This window comes from Euleptes europaea, chromosome 2, assembly GCF_029931775.1.
Source record: "Euleptes europaea isolate rEulEur1 chromosome 2, rEulEur1.hap1, whole genome shotgun sequence".
NCBI classification, from domain to species: Eukaryota; Metazoa; Chordata; class Lepidosauria; order Squamata; family Sphaerodactylidae; genus Euleptes; species Euleptes europaea.
In genome coordinates this window covers 89,337,571-89,358,048 of record NC_079313.1, presented here as the reverse complement: position 1 = coordinate 89,358,048, position 20,478 = coordinate 89,337,571, and the positions used below count along the sequence as shown (strand labels likewise).

Below are 20,478 nucleotides of genomic sequence, written 5' to 3'. Positions count from 1 at the left end.
GTTGAGCACTCCAGCCTATTGCTATGTCAACTGAGTAGTAATAGCACAAACAGTTTGTTTCAATCAAGTAAGTCACATACAAGCCTTTACAACATAAAGCAAACTACATGGCAGTTATCACTTTGTATACATTGTTATGAACACTGGCGGTTTTGTATACATTATGAACTGGCTGGAAAAAAATGTATTTTTGAATTCACAGTTAAAGTTCGTATCTAAAAATATAACAGTACCCTCTGGCAGTTGTCCACTGACCAGCCACCATTTCTCCTGCATCAAGTGACAGGCTTATGCTATGAAAGTCCTGATCACCATCTGAATCTGTTTCTTGCACACTGGGCAAGGCAATCGCCCCTTCTTTAACATTTTTGCACAGGTAAAACAGGCCACTAGATGAGCAGTCCTTCCATGGACAATGTTCCCATTCCGTGCCCGCTTCTGGCACACTAGGCATGGCTTCAACAATTCTTTGCTACTCTCAAGGGACTGGACTTCCTCCTCTTCCTTTCGTTTGCACTTGCTAAACTGAAGCAAAGCCTGTTTGCCTTCACACCCTTGTGCCAGATGCATGGAGTCCATGGGGCTTCTAGGGCACTGGTCAGGTTTAGCTCCTGCTCTGCACGGATCTATGGGTCGTACAATTGGAGCAGAGACCGTCCTGCGGCAGTCTGGGACATCCATCCCTTCTGTGTCTTCTTTGCTTTGCATCATGGCAATATTGGATGTGGAGAGAGAGTGGGCCAGTCTGGGGCAGTCAGAGAACCAATCTTTCCGTAAGGCCCAGCAACGGAAACAGTACCGCTTGATGGGAGAGTTAAACTTCTTGCATTTGGTGCACTGCCAACAGTCCTGGTAAATGAAAAAGGCAGTTAAACCAAACCACAGGTTAGTGCATTCTCACATACTGCTTTTCTCCATCTGTAAGGAGAAGGCATTTAAGAAGCACCATCAATACTGGCACTCTGTCACTAAGGCTGACATATATGTCTTGGTTAGTTCCCCCTTCATAGTGTTCATTCCACCTGTTTCGCAGATATCTCTAGAGAAAAACCATTTCTCATTTGATTCACTATATTGTATTTCTAATGCCCCATTCTGAATCAAGTGCAGGTAGTTCTTTGAATCAGAAGAATATTTTTCAGGCTCTATAATTATATAAGTTCTGTTGAATCTACACAATCGATGGTGACTTACCTTATCACCCTATATAGCAAGGGCTCTTTTAAAAAGTTTTAAGGTACAACTCAAATTGTCCAATGCCAGGGACAGCCCAATTTGTCAAACTGGCATATACTCTAAATTATTTATTTAAAACATTTTTATGCTGCCTTTCCACCCAATCAGGGTCTCAGAAGCAGAGGACATAAAAAACATTTGAACAATTAAAAAACATTTAAAATTATGTATTTATTTGGATTAATATCTTGCTCTCTTCCTGGCCAAGGTCAAAATAATTCAATAAAGGTAACACCAGAACCAAGGAGGGCCAATAACAGTTATTGGAAGTATGCCAAATGAAACAAGAGGGAAACAGACAAATTTCCCTGGGGAAGGAGTTCTAAAATGTTGGTGTCATGAGAAGGTCCTTTCTTGGGTCGCCACCCATCTAGCCTCAGATGGAGGGGCAACCAAAGAAAGGCCTCCAGAGATTACTTGAGTGAAGAGGTAGGTAGATGATGATAGAGGAAAGAGGAGAGTTGGCTTTTATACCCCGATTTTCTCAACCTTTTTAACGAAACTTAAACTGGCTTACAATTGCCTTGCCTTCCTCTCCCCACAACAGGCACCTTCTCTCCAAACTCTGTCAGCCCCACCTCTGTGACCAGCCCAAGGTCACCCAGACGGCTTCATGTGTAGGAGTGGGGAAACCAACCCAGTTCACCAGATTAGCCTCCGCTGTTCATGTGGAGGAGTGGGGAATCAAACCCGGTTCTCCAGATTAGATTCCACCACTCTTAACTACTATACCATGCTGGCCCCAAGGTATCCTGGCCCCAAGCCATATAAGGGCTCTAAAGGTCAATACCAGCACCTTAATTTGGTCCTAGAAGCAAACTGGAAGCCAGTGTAGATGGAACAAGACTGGAGTGATATAGGTCCTATAACCCACTCCAGTCAACACTCTGACCACAGTGTTCTGCACCAAATGCAGCTTCTGGATTGTCTTCAAACTCAGCCCCATATAGAGCACATTACAGTAATCTAATCTAAATGTTACCAGGGCATGTACCCCAATGAAAAAATCTTTTCTGCCCAGGAAGAGATGTGTGTGGCTCACCAGCTGAAGCCTCAATATCATATCCAAGATCACCTCTACAGGCTCAGGCATGGAGATAGCTGGGCATGGGATGGGCAGTATACCAACAGAATCCCAATCCTGCCTTGCATTCCCAGCTCTAGATACACACTCTCAAACCTGGCGGAGTCCTAGACAAGGTACTGAGCCAGGGGGATAGAATCCTGATAGAGTACAGGGACACCACCTCCCTGCCTGCCAGGCTTATGCTGATGTATGCCGAATACCCTGGGAGGTATAGTTGAGAGAGGTTAATTCCTCTCCCTACCCCCAGCCAGGTCTCAGTGATACATGCTAGGTCAGCTATCTCACCCAGAATCAAATCCAAGGTGGCTGCTGCTTTCCCTGTAGTTAACTTGGCATTTAAAAGTAAGATATTATAGCCTAGCTGGATATTGATATAGTCACCAGGATCACCCTGGAAGAAGAATCAGAAGCTGCTGCTGACCCTTCCCCTCGCCTGGCTTGTTCTCCCACCACCGTTATCTCCCCCACCTCACACCCTACTGATCGTGGCACAGTCAGCAGGTGAAACAAAGACAAACAACCAAACTTAAAGACAACAGCCCAGAGACCAGCCCTCACCTGGATCCAGACAAGAAAACTAAAAGAGCAGTAAAGCTTGATTTTACAAAATATGAAGAACTTGTATACAATTGTTTTCAAGCAAAGCAAAAGTATAAAAGAAAAAAAATCGAGCTGCAGTGTCCACCAAGATGGACTGTATGTACGGGGAGACTGAAGGAGTGTTTTAAAAAAAATAATCATGATTCAATCCTCCACATAACTAAATTATCCAAGGAAACTGTTTTGATCCATCTAATCTTGAATTAATTATTGTTGTTTATTAATTATTAGTATTGTTTATTAAATTTATAACCCATCTTCCTCAGCAGAACCCATCTAATTCAGCTGGCACAAAACAGTTTAGCCAAATTATGAGTTTTTACTGAAACCGCCCTATGAAATTATCCCCGCTTATTTATTTAGAGCACTTATACACTGCCTCTCCTGGAACCTGCCTGATGCGAGTTACAAAATAAAAATAATCAAAACATTAAAAGATATTAATTAAAATCCAACATTAAAAAGCCCCATCCCAGCACAAAAACATAGATAGTAAGAACAGGCCACAGACAGCTTAAAAAACCACAGTCTCCAGGCTAAAAGTAGTGTTTAAAATATCAACTTCAAAACAGATAAAAAGAAGTATTTTTTCACACAACGCATAGTTAAATTGTGGAACTCCCTGCCCCAGGATGTGGTGATGGCTGCCAGCTTGGAGGGCTTTAAGAGGGGAGTGGACATATTCATGGAGAGGGGTATAGTTAGAATGGATGCTAGTCATGCTGCATACCTATTCTCTCTAGTATCAGAGGAGCATGCCTATTATTTTGGGTGCGGTGGAACACAGGCAGGATGGTGCTGCTGTACTCATCTTGCTAGTGGCTTCCTAGAGGCACCTGGTTGGCCACTGTGTGAACAGACTGCTAGACTTGATGGGCCTTGGTCTGATCCAGCAGGGCCTTTATGTTCTTATGTAACCCCTTCATCAAAAGTCTGAGTGAACAGAAACGTCTTGGCCTGGTACCTAAAAGAATGCAACAATGGTGCCAGGTGAGCCTCAAGGGGAAGGACATTTCATAAGTGAGGCGCCACTACTGAAAAAGCCACGTCTCTGGTGGGCTTAAAAAGTAAGGACCAGCGCTTTGAATTGTGCCTGGAAACAAATGGGCAGCCAGTGCAGATATTTCAGAACCGAGGTGATACCATCCCTGCATCCTGTTCCTGTCAATAGACTGATTACTGCATTTTAGATGAGCTGAAGTTTCCAGACCATTTTCAAAGGCAGCCACATAAAGTACATTACAGTAATCTACCCTGGATGTAATCAGTTATTTTCAAGCATTTAGGGATTTACCTTCAGATGCTTCTTCTAAGTGTGGAAATAACAATTAGCAGCTTCGTTATTTTCCTCGCTGGAAGTGAACTTGACACATCTAATTTAAAGGCTTGGTCCCACAATACACACGGGTTTGGACACACCAGTTTGTGATTTACTATTATTTCACTTATTCTCATTTCTCCATTGCTAAGAGCAAGCCAATGAGAGCCTGAAATCTAAAGACGTGAGACCCTGATCAATCTTGTTTTACAGGAAGTATGAACACAGACTCTCCAAGGGGGGGAGGAGGAAATTAGAAGGAAAGGATACAACTAAGCACAGAGTTTATAATTTCTGAAATATGCAGACCATTGTGTTCTTTTTCTTTAACTCAGCCTGTGCTTGGCTATTTGGATGTTTACAAAATAACCAGTTACCGTTAGTTCAGAAGATTCCACAAAACCCTACAAATTAAAGTCCCGCAATAATAAATTATCAAAAGGACGAAAAATATATTGTATTTTGTTGCTTAAAGAGAATTTAAAAGGGATATGGTAAAGAAATTCGACAAAAAATACCATTTATATTATAGACACATCCCAAATTCAGAATTCTACACCCCAAGTATACGTACCGTGGAGGGAGCATCTATGTCTGTGTCATCACTTAAAGAATGTGAATCTTCAAAGTCCTCAGAAGATGCAATTTCACTTGCCTTCAATAAGAACAAAAAAAAGTATATGAAAGCTATATTAATGTCTTTAAAATATACCAGCTCTGTGCACCTTGACAATGAACCACAGTGTACCACACAATGACATTATCAGTTTAATATCAAAGCCTAAATCAGTAGAGGATATTTTTTAAAAGTATTTACTGTATTTAATGTTGGCCTCTCACTGACACTCAATGCGAAGTGTCAAAACATTTTGTAACGATGAACCTCTCCCCATCGTCCTACAAATTATTAATCTCGCCTGACCACTACAATAAAAGAGGACACAATGAACTAGCCACATGTGAAGTCATATCATGTACACACAATTTTTATATACCCCCCGGACAGAAGCAGCTTGCATTTAGGAAATTCATAACACCCAAAGCACCATCAATGTAAAGTATGCTAGCAACAAAACCCTACCTGTACCACAGTCCATTTCAACCAAGTGATGTACACATTTGATCCTTTAAATGAGCTTGCAACTACATCATTGCACAGTACATTTATCCTCAAAATGGTCCCTAGGTCACAACGTCCATTTTACAGAGAACTAATTTCAGCGGGCCAAAAGGTCATATAAAAAGACTAGCTCTCTCAGGGCCAAAGATCAAACATTTACTGATCTATGGCAGTTCTCAGATTCTGCCCAACTCTAAAGCAGATTTTCTATAATGGTCTGCAAAGTCTGCTCTGTTCTAATCACACAATTGCATTAATATTATGCACCGTCAAGTCACTGCTATGATTTAACTTATTCTTGGGTTAAAAACTTAATGAATCACTCAGAAAGCTAGCTAAGTAACTCCTGCCAATTACTGCAACATAGAAGAATGGTTGTTTGTGACATCTGAACACTAACCATAAATCAAGTGATTTGTCAGTCACCTCATGTGTGGTAAAAGTAGGACCATGTATATAAACTTGGTTTAATTTGGATGGTGTTTTTTTAAGCAATCAACTTAAAAAACAAAAGCATTAGGTGCAAAAGTGCCATCTATATACATCAGACATATAATGCAGTCACTTAGCCATAGTTTAACTGGTCTTGGTCTTACTGGTTTGCTACCCTCTTTTCCATCTTCATTAGCTTGTTCACAGTCAACTGTTTTTGTTGGTATAGTGACTCCTATCTGATCTGAAGTAGATTCACTGAGAAACCACAAGTCATCAGTAGTATCTGAAACAACAGCAGTGTCTATATCCTGCAGAAGAGTAGAAGGAAAGACATATAGCATTTTGCAGATCTACAGTTCTTGTTAGTACAAGTACAGCTACAATATATGTGGTGTCCTTTCTCCTCAGCCACATAGGACAAGACGTAAAACTGACTTCACAATTTCCATTCTCACAGATTCTCATATCAACTAGCTACCCTAACACTTCTGACATGAATTGGTAGTTTTATTTCAATCCTACCTCTAATTAATCTAAATTTTACTTTTTATTCATTAAAGCATTTATATCCTACTTTTCTTCGTATTTCAAGGCAGCTCACAATAATAGTTAAAACACTTGGAGTTAAAAACAAAACAAAAAACCAACCCCAAATCTCTCCCTCCCTCTCCCCCTTAAAAGATGCCCACTGCTCAAACCCCCTCAAAAGCTCTAGCAAACAAGCAGGCCTTGCAATGCCTGCTGAAGATCTCCCAGGAGGGGGGCCTCAGAGAAGGGAGCACATTCCACAGAGCTAGAGACGCAATGGAGAAAGTCGGGCCTCTGGTCAATGGCCACCCTAAGTGGTGTGACAGCCAACAGATGGCTGCCTGATGACCACAGTTGACGCTCAGGAACATATGGAAGGAAACGGTCTTTCAAATATGTGGGTCTGAGGTCACGAAGGGCTTTAAAGGCCATAAACAGAACCTTAAATTGAACTTGGAAACAAACTGGCAGTCAATGTAGCTATTTCATAAGGGGTAGCATATATCCCCAGCAACTAGCCCCTGACAATAGTTGGGCTGCCACATTCTGGATCAGTTGTAGTTTCCAGGCTGTCTTCAAGAGCAACTTCACATAGAGCACACTGCAGTAATCCAACCATGAGGTTACAGAAGCATGGGTCAGTGTGGCCAGATCAGCCGAGTCTGGGTAATGAGTTAGCAAATCAGACGCAGCTGATAGAAGGTGCTCCCGGCCACCATGCCAACCTGCTTTTCAAGGAGCAAGGCAAGGTCAGTAAGGACCCCCAAGCTCTTAACCTGTTCTGAAAAAGCCAAGGTCACTCCTTCTAGGACAAGTACATTCAGTCCCTCTATAATGTCAGCTTTCCCAACCACCATGACCTCTGACTGCCTTTTCTGGATTCAGCTTGCTCTGCCTTAGTCACCTGACCACAGAACCAAGACAGATGCATGTGGAGGCTTGGATAATGAAATATAGAGCAGAGGGTCATCTTCATATTGATGACACCCAACCCCAAAGTCCAGACAATCTCATTCAGCAGCCTCAAACATAAAGAATATGGGTGGCACCCTACAAGACATATTCCACCCAGTTGATTCTGCACCTCCAGCGGAGACTGTGTCCTGTCAGACAGACAAGAGTGAAACCAAGGGCTGTGCCTTTAACATCAACTAAAAAGTAGGGGAAAATAACTAAGGGTGATGGAAATGTGTTCGTTAACGACAGTCTCTTATCACAGCAGCCAGCTTAACACTGTTAAGCTCAAGATATGGTAGGGAATGTTCCAAAGAACAGAACATTTCCTGAAACATCGATGAGCCAGTAATAACGTTAGATGCATAATTTAGTGAAAGGGCAGACAAGTTGGTGTCCTTCCTGAACGCACAGTACGATAAGGATATGTAAGCTGAAGTAAAGTGTGTTGATAGATTGAAAATTTGGTGTAGTACTGGGTTATCACCGTATAATTGGTGTAAAAGTTCTGCAAGATCCTGATGTCAATTTGCCTATATATGCTTATGCATTTGTCTGAAAAGCTGTCAGCATCTTGAACTTTTTAAAGAATAGATGCTTTTCGTGATCATGATCCATCAATGAAGAAAATAATTTCTGCTCCAGTTGCTAGTAGTGCATGGACCCCTTCTTTGAACCCAACTGAAATTTGTTATTTCTCCATCCCAACTGTTACATCCCTACTGTTACATGCACTAACAGTAATGTTACTGTTACATGCACTAACAGTAATGCAGTAATAGTGGAACAATTCCTAATTCCACCTACCCAGAGATGAAATCAAATACTGAAAGCTTCAGCAATAAAGATCCAACCTAGAAAGAGGCCTGTAAGAATAACTGGCACACACCACACACGTCCTGTTGACCAATATTTACCTGATTAGCCTGTATATCTGTTGAGCCGTTACTTCTGGACTTGTAATTGTTTCTCAGATTACCTAAAAACCACCATGGAAGACCAGCTATATCCCATTCTTCAAACACTAGATCCAACGTGGGCTGTTTTTTTGAACTGTTATCTATCAAACAAGAACATATGGCTGTTTACAACTTTAGCAAACAGCCAAGCCAAAACCAGATTAGAATATGCTAACAAATGAGAGAGCAGCAACACACAATGTGGTGGTCATGCTTTGTGTCCATTTCACACATCCTACACACCTTCATTTTCTTCGCATATGTCTTTGGAGGCTGACATGGCCGACGCGTCCTCTCTTTGTTCAACGCTGCATGCCGTCTCTGTGCTACTCTGCTTAAAGCAAAGAAAGATACTCGTTAGCCCATCAGAGCTTATAGAGACACAGGGATGTAACACTTCCTTTCTGAGTCACCAGCTGCAGAACAACACCGAAAAGTTAAACAATAAAAGTTTGAGTACACAGAAACACATTATTAACTGTCTGAGAATACTGCCAAGGATTAAAAAAGCACATGTGAGTAAAACAGCTAAAACCCAGGAAAAATCTTCAAAACTGACAGTGTTTACTAGTGATAGCAATTTCCTTACCTCCATCCCAAATCAGATGTATTTCTCTGAAGCTGAACTAATTCAATCCAAGGTAAGTAGAAGGAACAAATTAAATTATGCTAACATTTTCTAGGGTATTAGAAGGCGGATACTACTAAGCAAATCCAGACAGGGATCTTTTCTAAAGCACAATCTCTGTTCCGAAAGAGTCCAGGAAAGACAAAAGATCCTACCCGGCAAGTTAACAGAGCAAGCTGGTGTGACTGAGGGCAAGAAGTGATACACCCCGGAAACAAACACTCAGAGAATGGAACTCTGTTAGACAGAGAATGGTCACTCTGTCCCTGGTCTGTGGACTCCTAAGAACTTCTGAGGAAGGCAAAAGCCCACCAGCCAAGCAAGCCAAAAGTTCTAGCAGTCCACCATGCACAGGTACAGAGAAGGGGCACTCTGTACGACAAAAGAAACCACCCAACACTGGGTTTACCTTCTGGTGATCTTGGCTTGGATTATCCACGCTTTGATCCTTTGCGAGAGAATGAGTCTGTGCGGCATCTAGACAGCAGGTAAAATGAGAGAAAAAACCTTCCCTGGTAATAACCATTCTCACAAACATTGAGGGGTCCTTGACAAGCAACCGATAAACCAAGTCTGGCAACTGTGGGGGAAAAGTGTTAAACGAGGATATCGTGTTTTTTCATCCAGCAACACTGCCCCGTTTCTTAAAAAGCTCACATTTACAGAATGGGTTTCCTGCCTTCCCTGCCTCCTGAGTGAGCACATTCTGGCCTACTGCTTTCCATTCAGTCCTTCGGGGACAGTGACTCGAGCTGCTGTGGGTTCCATGACACACTGAAGAAAGAATTTCTAGATGTTCTCAATTTCTTAGTTTTCAAGTGGGAAACAGATGTGACATCGAGTCATCATGAAGATGCATTAGCTTGTTTATGGCACCCAGGTAGGAAGACAAAGGCACCCACCAGCAACACTGGAAACTCTCCCTTGCAATAGCAAGGCCTCCATCCTTCTAGAAGCTCAGTTATTTGGTGGAACAAATCTCCTCAGACGCTCACGGGTGTGAGGTGAGGTATTGAAGAGTGACAGATCTTCTCTTACCTAGAATCGAGCACCTAGCTTTAGAGCAGGCTCTGAAGAGAGAAGGCAGAAGGACTCTTCCAATGCAGGGTCCAATTCTGTGGTTGACTAGATTCATGAATGCAATGCCGAGTTATCAGAGCATGGAGCCCAAGGGTTAAGCCACAAATGCGTGTAAAAGGGCCCCAGAAATGTAAGAGGGTGAGCCTCATGCAAACACAGCAGCTTCTCTAAGCCACAATGCAAGTGTACACAAAACTCATCTAATGACTAACCAGATAAGCAAGAATAGGGAGAGAGATACACTGCTCACGAGCCTGATTAATGATGAGTCTCAGGACCATTTCACAAAAGTTGCTTCTTCCAACACTGAGATTAACCTCCATATAGGAAAAAGTGCATGCCCTGCAGTGGCTGAAAGGCAACATGAGTAATGTTTACCTTCACTACATGCACTGGGAAGCTTCTAGTCACAGTAACTTTGTAGTACAAGCAGCAAAAAAATAGGTGTTGTGACTTTGGTTAGGTGGTAGATGAGAAAAAGCCACCTTGCTTTAAAAAAAACCAGGATTATATATTTCCTTCTACTCTCCAAACACTTCAACCAGCATTTTACTACATAGTTTGCAGATTAGTCATGAACAATACTACAGAAAAATCAGCACTTTTTCCAAAATGGGGCTTGGCTTATTTTCAAAGCTTTAAAAATAATTTATATACCACACTGACACTGAAGCTGTTATAAATCAATATGGTAGCCCTTCTACCAAATCATATCATCAGTCCACTATTCCCACTTCAGCCTCCACTGATAATGTTCTTCTTTCTTCCTAACCTACCTATACAGAGTTTTGTTCGGTTTCTTCCTTTCTCCATCACAGTCCACTTCAGAGTTGCTGTTTTTATCAGCAGCATTTTAAGAATGATCTCTCTTTGTACCCCTCTTAGCCCCTTTGCTACGTAGACCTCAAACTCAAAAGCCCTTGAGCGGATGTCCCACAACGTGCAGCAAGACTGAGCCCCCCACCAATACCGACTAACTAAACAACTCCAGATGCTGTCTCAGACACAATGAAAAAAGATCCAATCTCTAGCAGGGATATGGGAGGGATGAAAATCTCAGGGCATTTAAGCCCTTATTGGTCTAAAACGCACGGTCACTTACTCCGGTTTCTGCCCAGTTTCCTCCCTGTTTATTCCCTGTTTCACCCAGGATCAAATCCTCGCAAACAAACGGCACCTCAGTTGCTGCTGGCTGAGCGCTGTCTCGACCCAAAACGAACCCGGTTTTGCAATTGAGGTCCCGCTCGTTTCAGATTAACACGAGCCAAGTCTTCCGGCGTCACAACGTCCTGCCCGCCTCCAAACCCCTCCCCTTGCAACCTCACCGCCTTTTTTGCATAATTTTTCCCCCGATATTTTTCCCCCGGAAGCGGGGCGTGGACACCAGAGCAGTTACTCTCCTGCCCGCCAAATTTTCCCACTCTCACCCTCCTGCCCGTTATTCGGCATTCCTGCGTGCTCCCAGTCCTAGCCAAGGAAATGTCTGTCTCAAACCACCCATTTGGGGTGAGGGGAGTCTAAGGAATGAGCTCCCATGCTCTCATTCATCTCCATAGGGGGAAGCTCCCTCCCCAACATGCACTCACCGCAATCCTATGGATTTGCCGCTCTCTAGGTGCACATTTTCCCCATCTGAATTCTCAAAGCTCTGCATGGGGGGCTTATTTTTGAGTTTTTGAGAATTCGGATGGGGAAAATGTGCATCTTCAGAGTGGCATATCCAAGGCGAAACCTCCCAGGCATCAATGGCCCATGTCAATTTCAAGGAGCTTTTAATAAGACGCGGAAGAACTCTTCATAGGATCTGGCCCTGACTGTACTGGAGGAAACTTTGCACAGGAGGTTTTGCCTTGGGTTTGTCGCTTTCTAGGTGCACATTTCCCCCATCCCAATTCTCAAAACTCAACAATAAGCTCCCCAGGCAGAGTTTTGAGAACTGGGACGGGGAAAATGTGCATCTGGAGAAAGGCACAGGCAAATCCTCCCGTGTATAAATGGCTTAGGTCCACTTCTATCCATAACCCTACCCACCACGTTACGGGTTCCCACAAGCCCTGTCTCCGGCATGGGGCTCGCGGGACGCTCCCTCCCCCTGGAGCCACCAGACCCCCTTTCCACCCCCCAAGCGAGGGGGCCTTCTTGGGCTTTCTGCCCCTGCCCGATCCTGCGCGCAAGGCTATCATTGGTCAGTTTGAGTCGACCAATCACCAGGGGGAGGGGGCGTTGCTGAACGGCCAGGAAGTACGTGTCTCCCGCATTTTCTGTTTTGACAGACGGACCAGCATGCTGTTTCGCCACAGATCAACAAAGGTAATGCGCACAGATTCTCCCCCCGCCCGGGGTTCATTTAATCCTGGCTGGAACGGGGAGGAGACTGGGCAGAAACCGGAGTTAAGTGACCATGAGTTTTAGACCATTGTATGTCATGGGATTCTTTAGATCACAGCCAAACAATCTGTGAGAAAGTCTTCCACAGATTACAGCTTCAGAGTACCTATAGAAAGGTATTCCCTTGTTTCCCCTACATTTGCTGGATTAGGGGTATTTTACACCCACACCAGAACCACTTTATAATCCCATCCGTGGCCTAGTGTCGACCCTGACATTCAAGTTTTTTGAAACAAAATATTATGAGTCTTGTTCCCATTATATGCCTACAACAACTAAGTCTGTATAGTATTGCATTAACCACATAGAATAGAGAGCATTAATAAGTAATCATCCAGCTAGTGAATATGTGGTACCACAAAAGCCATGAGGAGTTCTGAAATCGTAAATCATTGGGGAGCTGTAGGGAGTCTACCTCTTTACAGATGTAAAATAGACAGTCTAGGACTGCCAAGTTTGGTTTGTTTTGGCAACATGTGCACACTCAACCACACTCAAGGTAAATTCATGGAACCACTCACTTTCAGCCTCAGAATATCCCCATTGAGACCTCCTGGCTGTGGATCAGCATAACAACAAACGTTCAGTCAGTGTTTCTCAGGTTGAAATTAAATCTTGCCCCTATGCCTGAGGTGAATTTGCTACCCATTTGTACAGCCCTCTTAGGACATTGTTTACTACTATACCAGTGACAATGTCACCTGAGTACAGCCAGTTACCACTTCCAGTTTGCTTTTTGTAAGCAAAAATGTACCCAGGGCACAAAACAACTCAGAAATAGATTTACTTTGTAATAGGGGTATTATTTTTTTACCCCAAGTCCATTTAACATATTGGGTTAAAAACAATACCACAAGTGTAAAAAAATATTGATCCAGAAAACCATTTTTAAGTTCTTTGGAGAGATACAGACCTTCCTGATAACCTGGAGAATATTTACCTCACCATAGAGATACATTATTGGGGTAGAAAAACACCCCAAGATATTATAATATTAGAAATTATTAATTTTAAATGGTTTTTTTTAGAATTCATGGATTTGTTAGTGTTTGAATATCTTAGTTTCAAAAAAGAGTTTTTATAGCTCCCCCACCCAAAATATTTTTTAAAGCTTTGTCAAGGAACTCTACTGGTGGAAGTCATTCAATATGTTAAAGGGGAGGATTGGATCTATCAAAAGAAACATTTTGCCTCATGTCAAAGTTCATTTTCAAGTTCTGAATGTTTTAGTATTGCCAAGTACTTTTACTTCTGCCCCCACAAACACTTTTCTTTTTTGCGGAACCTTTTCTAACCCAAGATAAATAAAAATTTGGCTTGGGGTAGAAATAATATCCCAAATGCAATCTCTGTGGTTTTTTTAAAAAAGTGTTGTAAGATTAAAACTAATGAATTAGACATTCACAACCATTAGAATGGAGGTTACCACTGTAAAGAATTAATATTTAATTCTTTGGTTGGGATGGAAAAGGGGTTCGTACTTTAATTACGCTGGCTAGTTTAAGGTGGTTGTTAGGAGGTAGCAATGGTAGATTAGTTCCTCCTGGGGTAAATTAGAGTGACCTTTTGGTGCTGTTGCCAATTTGCCTGAAGGCAATTAAGCAATTGTCAGGGTAGTGGTTGCACCTGGCAGGAATAAAAGGAATAAAAGCTGTTTCCTCATGCCCTGGAGTGGCAACCCTCCCAGATGGTCTGAGAGGTTTGGCTCACTGTTGTGTGTTCTCTTATAGGAGGAAGCCTGAACTGGAGTTTTTGGTATGCAACTGGACTATGGACTTTGGTAACTAAATTTGTGTGCTAAGGAATGCCACTGTGTCCTAAGCAAAGGCAGTTTTATGTCTAGTTTTGCTGTTTTGGAACCTCTATACTATGCCAAAGTAAATGTTGGTTTTCTTGGATGTAAAAATAAACCTTGGAAATCCCTATAATTGGGTGTGTGGTGCTTTTTGCTTGTGAAGGCTCCAAGCCTAAATTCAAGTGCCTTGGTTTAGTTGCTTATTCATTGTGTACTTGGGATTTGTGGCTAACCTGGGATTCCACCTCCTGGCTGGAGGTGGTAACCAGTGCAACCACCTCACAATAATTTTCTATCATGTATGTCAGCACCTGACATTTTAGTATTTGGCCTCAAAGGTTAATAGTCAGTTGGTTCTTGTGGGTTATCCGAGCTGTGTAACCGTGGTCTTGGTATTTTCTTTCCAAGACCACGGTTACACAGCTCGGATAACCCACAAGAACCAATGAACTCTGACCGTGAAAGCCTTCGACAATGTTAATAGTCAGTATTTGACAGAATTTGAGATAAGCCAGATTCCAGGTACAAATAATGAATGGGCCATCGCTCAGTGTGATATAGCACATGATTTCAGAGGGTAGCCATGTTGGTCGGAAGTAAAACACCTAGAGTCCAGTAGCACCTTAGAGACCAACAAGATTTTCAGAGTATAAGCTTTTGAGAGTCAAAGGTCTCTTCATATATGATGAAGGAAATTTTGACTCTTGAAAGCTTATTTCCCCAAAGTCCTGTTGGTATCTAAGGTGCTAATGGACTGAAATCTAGGACATGCTTTGTACACACAAGGTCCCAGGTTCAATTCCTAGCATCTCAGGCCACAAGTGCGAAGAACAGCTGCCTGAGACACTGGCAAGCATTGGTCAGAGAAGCAGCCAGCATTAAGCTAGAGGGACCAATGGTCTTAAGCGACCTGAGACAGCTCTACAAGTTCAAGGTATCTTATGGAGAGGAGCTAAAGGGGACCATATCAATGAGGCTGCCAAAAATTAGCAGCTGTCAGAATTAACACTAAAAAAGGAACCAAATGACATGGATTGTTCCAAGTCCCACATACGAGAGGAGGGACTAAAGAAATAGTAGTCACACATGCTGAATCTCAGCAACAGGTGGGATTCTTCCTCCCCCTCCAAACCACCCATTTGGCACAATTCAGCGAATGTTAGATGCACTACAGATGCTCTGGAATAGACTGTGTCTACACAGTTAAATGCTTCACCCCACCAGAGACATTCTCTGGATTGCCTCTACTGTACTCACTGCTCCGATCATCCACAAAGTCTCAACAATTCATTTCTAGTCAAAGTTCTAATCCCAAATGTGTCAAGTAAAGCATATGTTTTCATCAACAATTTACAGCTAGTTGGAGGAGGCTACATTTCCCCTAGCCTTCCCAATGCTGTAACCAGCAGTTCATTTCAAGGCAAAGGGACAGTGTTACTTACCAGTACCAAATTTTACATAATATCGAACAAATTCAACTAATACTAAAAACAAACCTACCTGTAACAGTAGCAGATGTCACATTCCGTTTCAGCATGTCATATATGGGGCTGTGGGGGGGGGGGGAGAAAGTGACTAGTGAGAGTAGGATTCAGCAAAACATAGAGCACTAGCTTCTCTGTTCTGACCACAACGCAGTTCAAGACTTGCCCAGCTATCCAAAGTGCTGAAATACACAGTTTGTGTCAAGCAGAGGGGCTTAGCAGCAGTCACACTGCACGGTGTGACACTGCAGAGAAGCAACAGAAAGTAATACCTGCAAGCCAGTTCAGCAATTTTTAATTTACTTCATTTCAAGCTTTGCTCACAAAGAACAAGTAGTTAAGTTCTCCATCTACTAAAACCCTAAGCAAACAGGTGTTGCTAATATGGCTAGACCACAACAGGTAAATCACCACACCCGTGATTTATACAGCTGTCACAGTTTCTAGAAAGACAACAGATAATTAGGCATCCCAAGAATTATCACTGTATACACACACACTTTTTCTACAAAAACAGCAAGAATCTAGTCATCACAGAGCAGGAGAGCTTGCGATACAACTCAATAAGACAAGCAGCATAAAAGGGAAAACTGAGAAATGTGATTAAATTGCCAGGCCAATCACTTGAACAAACAAGCTGACACACTGCTTGTCTTAGGGCTGGCCCATACATACAAACACCATGGATGGCATCTCTAAACTGCAGGTAGGAGATCACAGTTAATGCTCTCCCATGTTAAAAGTTCCAGGTAACCAACAAGGCAGCAAAGCAGGCAAGGCTAGCCTCTCTCTCCTTTTATTTTCAGGGAGGTTTGTTTTGTTTTTCTAGTGCAGGAAAACATTCCAAAGTGGTGCCCCCCATGTAATCTGACCAAGTACAGTCCATTCTCCAGCATCAGCAGACCCAGCCTTAACTGAGATTAAGAAAAACAAAGGCCAGATTTATGCACTTGCCTGCAACATGGGCTCTATCCAAAGGTTTTTCCTACATGGCAAGGACTCCGGTTGCGGTTGTATCACATGCAAGTACCACCACACCGGTTTACATGGTTACTTAGCATGACACCACCAGCAGCCCCAATAGAGAACAGTGCTGGTACCAGAAACAGCCACACCCATAAGGAGATTTAAATAACCACTGCTGCAACTAGGAACCTGTCTGCGCTTGTTAGCAGCCTCACCACTGAAAGTAACTCAGAAAAGGCCAAAGGACTGGGCAATGGTAGGCTATGATAACCATTATTCATAGAGTTCCAGAACATATGACTGTTATACTCCCAGAGCACAGGAAATCAGGGCAGAAACTGGAGTTCGAAGCTTCTTCCCCACCCACCATACTATCAGTATAATATTGCAAACTATATAAGCTATTGTGCCCCCACTGTATTTAAGGCTTTCAACCTCCCAACTGCAAAGCAATCATTCAACAGAAAAATCCACATACGCAGAGGCAGAAAGAGAGAACAGGTAATATGTCAAAGTCTTCACTGCAGAACTATAGTACTACATTCATAAATATTTTGTTATATGATAGTTTGATGGTAATGTTCGTTAAATGATTAGACAAACACCATGCAGATCTATGTTATAAAGAAAGTACTTGCAACATTTATCAATCTCAACCCTCCACCCCTCCAAATGGCCTCTCATGGTGTGTGTGTGGGGGGGGGGGAGTTAGGAGCATAGACCATAGACATTCTGGTAACTGTTTTCTCTGTTTCATAAATCGGAAATTGGCTGCACTTTCCAAAAGCACATGCATTATTTTAAATTTATCATCTCAAGAAGCCACAAAGTTGCAGTGCTATCAAGGCAGCATTTATCTTGAACAGATTCAGGGAATGTTACATTTATAACTCCCAAGCACCCAAACTTTTCAGGAGTACTGAAAAGTTATTAGTGTAAGAGGATCAAAGTCAAAATACAATACAATGGGTCAAGCTGAACTGTGTCTATGCAAGAGAATAAGTGAATGCAAGTCAGACATTAAAAAAGAGAAGTGCCCAGAAAGCAACGACGTGGGATTTCATCATTCAACAGTAGACTCTGAGGTGTCCATACTTTTCCAAAAGAGTTTCAAAGAGATGCAGCAGCATAAGGCTGTGGAACTGGAACATATGTAGGGTTTTTACTTTGCCAATTCATCAGCATTACAAAGTGGTCCACACCAGTTCTGGATCTCTTCACTTGTTCTAAGATGTGCTCATTAGGTTCTATCATATCTATTCCTTAGCATGCTGGACCTTCTGGGCCTCCCTTTGTAATAACTTCCTCCCCCATCACTACTATTTCTGTGAACGTACACACATATATAGGCATATATACAGACAGAGGCAAGGACTCGCTCACAAATCCTTATGCCACTATAACTACATTAGTCTTTAAGGCACCACAAGAGATCCCTGATTTGGTTGCTAGAGACTAATGCAGCTTTGCTTGGGGAATATGTCAAATACAGTAGATTTCAATCAAACATATGCATCCCAAAGGGCACTCTACATCATTTTAATCATGGGTGGAGGGGAGTTGCTCCTCAGTTCTCACCTATGTCACCAAAACTGAAAGGGAATTGCCACTGAATCCCTTGTTTGGAAGGTTTAACACATACATTCTTATGTATATTTCAGAAGCACCCTACCTTGGATCTTTCACTGAGAAGCTTTCAAGACCAAGAAGATCCCCCAACTGGTCTCCTCCACAATACACGATATGCTGTTGCTGTTTGTCATATAACTGCTTCAGCATGATATATTCTCCAAGGTAACGTAGTATCTAGATAGAAAATATAACCTCTGTTATACCTGCAGCAAATATTAAACCAGTAAGGATTATCTTAATTGCTTCAGTGACTCCACAAAATAGGAGCCCTTTTCTTCTCTAAAAATATTGTTTCTATATGGTTACCATATATACATCACAATTTTGTGAGTTAACTGACCCCTGATCTTGTAGTGATTAAATTATAACTTTTTAAAGTGATATCTGAAAAATTTAAACTTGGCCAAGGAAGTTTACGCAAGTCAGCAGCAGCAGGCAGAAGTCCAACTGCCAAAGTGATATCACAGCAAAGTGAGTTTGCCACATGTGAAAAGGAGATGCATTTGGAAGGTTTAGCTATTGAAATGGAAGTAGAGTATGCTCAGATGTTTCTCCAACCTAAGCATTAACACTTGGATTGAATCTCAATTTGAATGAATTTCTAATATTGTTGCTGTTACTGTATGAACAGTACCAAAGCGTAGTTCGGATGCGACGTGAATGAGACTGTGGGAACTCACCTGCTCTCTCTCCTCATGCGCAGCCAGCTAGTTAATAATTGTTGTCCATTACAAAAGCAGAACTTATTCATCAGCTGGTCAACCACAGGAGGAAGAGGGAGCATGTGAGCTCCCAGATTCACTCACATAGCAGTGAGCTAAAGCTTGGCATTATGCATGAACTGAGCCTCGGAGTGCTGTAAGCCATTTTCTCATTCATTTTAATAATGGAGCAGAGGCTGAATCTGTGACTTGCTCAAGCTATCCAGAAAGAACAGGAGTCAATTTTTCCAGGTCACGACCACAGTTACTTTGATGCTCCTTACTACCATATAGGCTAGTTGAAAGGAAACTACTGTAGTTTTTAACAACTATACAAAATGCAAGTTTAGTGACTGGAATGATTTTGCAAAGACATACTTCCATTACCTCAGTCCATTAAGATGTCTGCAACTGTAACAAACGCGTGTTCTCTTCCTTCTAGCAAACCTGACATGGTTGAAATGATTGGTACGTATTTGTTCTCTACCAAACAGAATACTGCTGCCTAGACTAAAGCCCTCGAATATACTACTCAGGAATACAACAGCTGTTCCCAAAGATAAAATAACTATAAATCAGTGATCTGAGAGGAGATGGTCAACAGTGCCCATTTTGGGCTAACTCTCTGGCAAATCTGAGACTGTAGATTTCATAGGATGGTTCAGATATATGCATTCTGCGTTGAACAGTAAATACTCAGTTCTTATTGAGGTATGTAACTGGATGGGTTAACACTACACATACCTATGAAACCACAAGTAAATCAGAGACTCGTTTTTTACAAGAGGCTCATTTAAAAAAAATTATACACACAATTCCAAAATAGTTTATGCATAATTTTCAAGTGGTACCTCACCCATGACCTTGTACAGGTCCCCAATCCTTCAGCAGTTTAACCATAGCATGCTCTTTGAAGCATAGCAATGGCAATCGTTGATAGGCAAAGTTTACCTTGACTGCCATTGGGCACCCACTACCACTGTTTCCATTGCGGTTGCTTATACAAAAGTTTAATTTCAGGTACTGTTCAAACAGACCATCACTGGTTTAGATACCATCAAGATCTAATTGACTCCAAATGGTGCAGTTGTACCACAGCAAATATAAAACATAAGTGGTTCATCTTTCAAGCAATATATTATGCATAAAATCTTGTCTCCTCTCTTTATCAGCAGCAAAAAGGGTTCCCAGCCAGAGGCAAAAAGCACAAAACGAAGAGTCGCTAGCAGTTTCCACCCACTGCAAGGGGAGAGGTCCTTACCATGCAAAATGTGAGTGGCTATAGCAAATTAACATTTTAACACTGAAACCCCTTCCATTCAAAGTATTCAATTTGTTTTTTGCTAAAATATTAGAAGCTAAATAAGTTATTTAAATGCGTAAGTGTTTAAAATAAGTCACACGGCTCTGCAGGAGTATCTGACACATTCCTAATGAAAAACCACTGCATTTAATTCCCAACTGACAAACTACCCCTGTAAATCACAGCTACTGTCATTTTTCTAATCTTGTACACACTTTGCATTTTAATCTTAATATAAATGATTTCACACAGTGCCCCGGGTTT

General features: G+C 42.0%; 1 protein-coding gene across 1 annotated transcript in view; it reads right to left on the bottom strand.

Annotated features, from left to right (window-relative positions):
• Positions 1–258: 258 nt before the first annotated feature.
• MDM4 (MDM4 regulator of p53) overlaps positions 259–20,478 on the bottom strand; it is a 31,791-nt gene continuing 11,571 nt past the window's right edge. The window contains exons 4-11 of the mRNA XM_056844126.1: positions 18,251–18,384; positions 15,629–15,678; positions 9,275–9,342; positions 8,481–8,571; positions 8,196–8,338; positions 5,958–6,104; positions 4,816–4,896; positions 259–849 (exon numbers count right to left, since the gene is read on the bottom strand). Coding sequence (XP_056700104.1) covers positions 289–849; positions 4,816–4,896; positions 5,958–6,104; positions 8,196–8,338; positions 8,481–8,571; positions 9,275–9,342; positions 15,629–15,678; positions 18,251–18,384 — 1,275 coding nt within the window. The 3' untranslated portion in view covers positions 259–288. The remainder of the gene's footprint in view (positions 850–4,815; positions 4,897–5,957; positions 6,105–8,195; positions 8,339–8,480; positions 8,572–9,274; positions 9,343–15,628; positions 15,679–18,250; positions 18,385–20,478) is intronic.